Raw genomic sequence first — 5,817 nt, forward strand, 5'->3', positions numbered from 1 at the left:
GTGTGTGTGTGTGTGTGTGTGTGTGTGTGTGTGTGGGAGGTGGCAGTCAGTACTTTGAACCACAGGTCATACCACATCTACTTCGAGCTCTCCTGATAACACAGGACTCAGTTCCTCTCTCACATTCATCCTTACGTCCCTCTTTCCACACACTGGCTCTGTTATTCTTGTAGCTTTCTGTGCATCTCTCCCTCTCTGCCTCCTTCCTTCTTCTCTTGTCCTTTCCTAAACCTCCCACCCCTCTTTGCCCTTCCCAGGTCTTTAATTAATCAAAATGAGCTAGCCCCTGGGTGACCCTCAGAGAGCTGCTAGTTAATTTAGATTTACTGCCAGTGTCCAGCTGAGGGCAGATAACACTACAGTAGGAGTTTTTCCTCATGTAGGTAGGAGGAGGATGCTGGGCCAGCCTGTCTTCTTCTTCTTTCCACAAAAAGAAAAAACAAGGGTGTAGAGAGAAAGAATAATAACATATCATTTGAGGTTAGACACACTGCAGGTTATGGTGGAGGGGGGTACAGTAGCTATAGTACAGCATAGCTACTATAGTCCCATCTCTTTGTATTTACATGAGCATTTATGAGACTGCATGTCTTCTGCACCTTCAGCAAAGTCTGAAATTAAAAGTGTTACTCCAGGAAAAGACACAACATGTGTTGGAAAACAAATAACGCTGATGAATTAATAAATGTTCACACACTGTCCAGTTCAGTAGTTGAACCATTCAAACCAGTTAATTATTAATCATACAATGAACTGACTGCAGTATTTAAATGTTTCACGACATCTCAGTTTACATTTATCATTCATTTTACACTCTGTAGTTTTTAACTATGACCCGAGAACAAAAGTAACTTAATAATGAAAAAAATATCTTTTTAATTTTTAGTAAAATTACATTTGTTTTCATAATCAAAAGAATTAAGAACTAAAGACATGTTGGACATATGTACTTAAAATACTAGTAAGAACACAGAGGCTTTAGTAAGAGCTATTTCACACAGAACATGCTTATTTATACACACAAAGGCAATAATTTAACAAAAGTTTTTTATTAACAATAATAAAGACCTAGCATTACAGAAGCCAGCCATGGGGAACCACAAACCAGTGTACTGTCAATGCTGGTCCCAGGCCTGGAGAAACTGGGAGGTTTGCATCAGAAAGGGCAAATCAAACAGGCCCAGGTTAGCAACGAACACCTGCAGTGGTTTGGCCAACACGTTGCCAGCTGATACTGTGTTACTGCTGTCTAATTGGAGTTGTAATTGGAGCACACTTCAGTTGGTATAAAGGTGAACAGAGCGAAGGTGATGACAAGGTGTTGAGTAGGTTTGGCATTAGGAAAAGGAATGTGGAAGGATAGATGGTAGTGGACTTCCTGACAAGGATTGAAAGGGCTGTGCTGAACTCACAGAGTGAAATATAAGAGAGGAGGAAGGTGCCCACAGGTGTACTACATCCTGAAGAAGGTGCAGGAGCCTGCAAGGTGCTATCAGCACAGTCGTTAGCGTACCTTTAGGATTAAAGAAGAAGCAGCAAGTGAGGGCAAAGATTAAATGTTGCTGGACAAGCTGACAGATGAGGTCAGGCAGGAGACTCTTTGTGATAATGATGTTATTAGACAACACTGATCTGCAGTGAGAGTAGGGAGCAGGTGGGGAAACCCTGGAAATGTGGAGGTATGCTCTGTAGAGAAGGGGAATGTATGTCGGGAGCAGAAGACAGGATATATATGTGTGAATGGGAAGGCAACAGGTGTAATGGTGAAGATGCAAGAAGCAGAGGTAATGAAGGTGGAGGAAGAGTGCAAGGAGAGCGTCACAACATGCTAGTGAGATCAGTCAACGTCTGGTTTAGACAGAGTTGCACAACAAAAAGATGGGAGATGCTAACATTGTCTTTGGGAGTAATAAGGGATTAGAAATGAGGCTGTGAGCTCAGACAAAGTAAGAGACGCGCAAGGCTGGATATTTGAAGAGGAGGGGTGGTGGGTGTGTTGCACACAGGATGGATAGTGAATGCTTACATTCAAAATGCTTATAAAGTGGAGTTATTATGAAGAAGAGGAATTCTTTGCTGAGGATTTTATTTTATTTCTGATTTGGGCGTCTGACAGCCTCATTCTGACAGAATTCAAAATCTGTGACTCCAGCCTGTTCAGTTCTCACATCACATCATCAGTAGCTGTCTGCCATAGTGGATGTGATACTAATACTGGTTACTGCTTGGCAGTGGTTTCTGGAGGGTGCTGTCTTTGCTGGGTGAAAGCGGTTGCAAGCTGCTGCAGTAAAAACCTTCATAGGTATTGTTCTGATTGCTGGCTCATTCCCCATAGATGCATGTTTGTCTGCAAACACTAGCTGAGCAGCAATGCAACTGAAAAAGTGTGGCACAGACTGGAGATGGAGAAGCTTTGCCTTTGCAGGCATTTTTCAGAAGATACAGCTTTTACTTTGAAGGCGATTAATCTCCATTTCCAGTTTGTGTCACATTTTTCAAAGTTTCACTACGACTGAGAGAACCTGGACAGTGTTTGTAGAGTCCATCACTTCCATTCAAACTACAATTGCAGCACTATTGGAGCAACCAAAGCAATCACAAAAAGGGTCGTGCCAGCTGGGTAATACACAGGTGGTGACCAGCTGTCACTGACAATCTAGGGCTATGTGACTGGGGTCACTTGGACAAGTTAATATATGACATGGTTAGTGGTCACACATCTCAGTAAGTATTTCTATACAGCCTTAAGTATTTTACATGTAATTATTATATTTTACCCTATTGTTACATTATTAGCACAACATCTGATTACTTTCCAACTCTCTGTGAATGGTACTCATGGGCACTGATCAATGAACAGTGCTCTGATTATCAGGTTGAGGAAACCTGCAGCTGAGACTGATGAAGTCACTTGGATGAGTGATGAATCGTTTCTACGTCCACATGAACAGAATCAGCTTTTTGGGGAGCCATGAAATGCAGCTCTAAAATTTGTAGTATTGCGTTCAGTTGAGCTGAAGCTGAAATTTGCTGACTCTAACTGCAGCTCTTGTCAGGAGTAGAAAACCACATCGAATGACGGTACCACAGTATGAAAGCTTTGTTTGAGCGAGGTTACAAAACAGAGCAGTGAAATCCATATAGTCAGTATGAATGGAGATGATTCTTTTCTGTCTTCATACGTGCTTCTTAGTGCACCTCTCTTCTCTCCACAGGGTCTGTACATCTTCTTAGTCTATGCTGTTTACAACAGTGAGGTAAATGCATTCAGTCCAGCTTTTGTCCTGCAAAATCAGAGCACATCCTTGTGCATTATGTGAGGCTGCAAGCCTTTTGGACAAATCAGTGGGTGTAAAGACTGCTTCTCATTTAGGTGAGGAATGCCATAAAGAGGATCAAAGAAAAGAGAAAGGCCTTATCTTTCACGGTGAGTGGGCAGAAGGATCCATCGGGACAGAAAATAAATTCCCTCTTCAGAAAAGTGGACTGAAATATGGACTGGATTGTGATGTTTTGGCAGAACTGCTCCCAGCCAACCAGCTTCCTACCTTCTCAGAGGACCCCGATCACTTCCTGGGGCCACAGCCTACCGACGACCTCCAGCCCCGAGACCAGTGAGACGTCTGTACCTGCCGGCACTACTTCCACATCCATGGTCATCAAGAACGGTGAGCTGACGTGATGTGCTCCTCACTCAAATATCACACATTTTGTTAAGAACACTGATTGGAGTTTATTGATCATGTGTCTGCTGTTAGAAGAAGGCTCAGATTCAGCCAAACGCTGCAGCACTGGTCAGATGTACAGTGCAATAAGTAATGACCCAGAGCAAACTGCCCAGCCTGCTCTCACCCCAACACTGAGAACAAAACTGAATAAAGAGGTGGGTGAGGTGGGCGGAGCAATCTCAAAAAACCTTTTTGCAAACTCCATGAAACAGACAGTGATTATTAGCATCTACTGTTTTCAGGTTCTGTAGCCCTGGTTATCTAAATGCGTGTAGACCCGCCTGTATATTTGCCTCACAATCACCATAATCGTCTTATTGTTGGGCTTTGGCTGATTAAAACGTTTTTTTATGATAATGTTTGATCACACTTTATACATTTATGACTCAACAGGTTTATCACCCAATGCAAAACACAAAATGAATCTGATTCTGACCCTATCTGATGAAGCAATCCCACTGCAGTGTAGCTGAATGATGTTTCTGTGAACACTACACAGCGGCTGCCTCCTCTGGAGACAGCAAGAAAACATCACCTTGATCCAGCTTCAGTGTTATGAGTCTTTGTGAGTTACAAAAACTGTTATTGTGGGAACTATAATAAATCAGCCATCCTTCAGACTTATCAGATGCTGTGGATGTGATGCGTCCATCACCAACTGACTTTTGGTCATTGTGAATATTATCATAAGAAAACATTGAATGAAGTATTATTGTGGTGCAGTTATATTTATCTGCAAATCCTTCATTTAAACTAAAGGCATGTTTTGAAGACAAAAAGTCTTGCACGAGTTATTTTTCACCTCTAGAAGAATAGTGAGAACCATGGAGTCTGATTTATAACCAAGATATGTACTTTAATGCACACATTAAGCAAACTAGAAGGTTAGTTAGGTGACTTAGTTCAGTATTTGGATGAAGGCACAAACTCAGTAACAACACTGTGACATTTAGAAACATTTCATATCAAAATGATTCTGGAAAACTCATCCAGGCGTGAATATGAGTGAGTTTGTTATCATAGAACTTATTGTCATAATAATAATAATAATGGATTTATATAGCGCTTTTCTAGGCACCCAAAGTGCTTCACAATTCCACTATTCATTCACTCTCACATTCACACACTGGTGGAGGCAGCTACAGTTGTAGCCACAGCTGCCCTGGGGCAGACTGACAGAAGCGAGGCTGCCATATCGCGCCATCGGCCCCTCTGGTCAGCTAACCCAATCCCTAACATGGTCCTAACACGGTCCTAACACGGTCCCCTGTTAGGGCTAAATCAGGGGACCATCAACCTGTAGAAGCATGATAACTTCCTTATGTGCTTGGTTCAGTGGAGTTCTTCCTCCCTGCTATGATGATTGAGATGATTGTTGTTGGGAAATTGAGCTATATAAATAAAAACTAACTTGAGTTAAGGTCAAGAAAAACAGCATGTTTGCTTCAAATATTCTATTAGAGATGACGAGCTGTCTGTGATGTGAAACACTGAGTCTCTTGCCCAGATTGTTACGTCGATGTTTGTGAAGGACACCTCAGCAGCGTATTTAAATGCACTGAGTCAGCATCATTTATGAACATGTTGGGTTAAAAGACAACTGCTCACATTGCTGTGCCAGCTGCATCACTATATCAGTGCCAAAGAATATGTTCTGTAATGTTTGTGATGCAAATCATCTAAAACAACACTTTCAAACAGTCCTGACAGGGATGCTGGACCAACCTTCAGCAGGTCATTAAAAACAAGAAAAATCTATTCTCCATATTTCAGGTCACTGAAAGATCGTCATCTCTGAACAAGACTTCCCTCAGAAGTCATTAGCCATGATCGGGGGTCGGCAACCCTGGGCACACAAAGGGTTAACTGATGGCACGACCATAGTTGGACTGGCCGTGATTTTTCGTTTTTATGGGCCGATGATTTTTTTTGTTTTGTAACGGTATAAACAAAAGGTGGTGGATTGGGCAGATGCTGGCCGATGTGAAAAATAACTCAGTTATTTGGTGGTGGCTGTGGCGGAGCTTCCACAGAGGCCAGCAGGTGGATGAGGGAAGGGGAGGCAGGAGGAGGAGAGACCCGGGGCGGC

The 5,817-nt window shown here is 42.5% G+C and overlaps 1 protein-coding gene across 1 annotated transcript in view; it reads left to right on the plus strand.

Annotated features, from left to right (window-relative positions):
• LOC102304412 (adhesion G-protein coupled receptor D2) overlaps window positions 1-5,817 on the plus strand; it is a gene marked incomplete in the record, with an annotated part of 24,117 nt that overhangs the window by 10,126 nt on the left and 8,174 nt on the right. The window contains 3 exon segments of the mRNA XM_005939610.3: window positions 3,216-3,257; window positions 3,374-3,427; window positions 3,521-3,668. Coding sequence (XP_005939672.3) covers window positions 3,216-3,257; window positions 3,374-3,427; window positions 3,521-3,668 — 244 coding nt within the window.

The sequence above is a fragment of the Haplochromis burtoni genome, unplaced genomic scaffold (genome assembly GCF_018398535.1).
Source record: "Haplochromis burtoni strain Fernald_Lab_line unplaced genomic scaffold, NCSU_Asbu1 Contig_271, whole genome shotgun sequence".
In the NCBI taxonomy this organism is placed as follows: Eukaryota; Metazoa; Chordata; class Actinopteri; order Cichliformes; family Cichlidae; genus Haplochromis; species Haplochromis burtoni.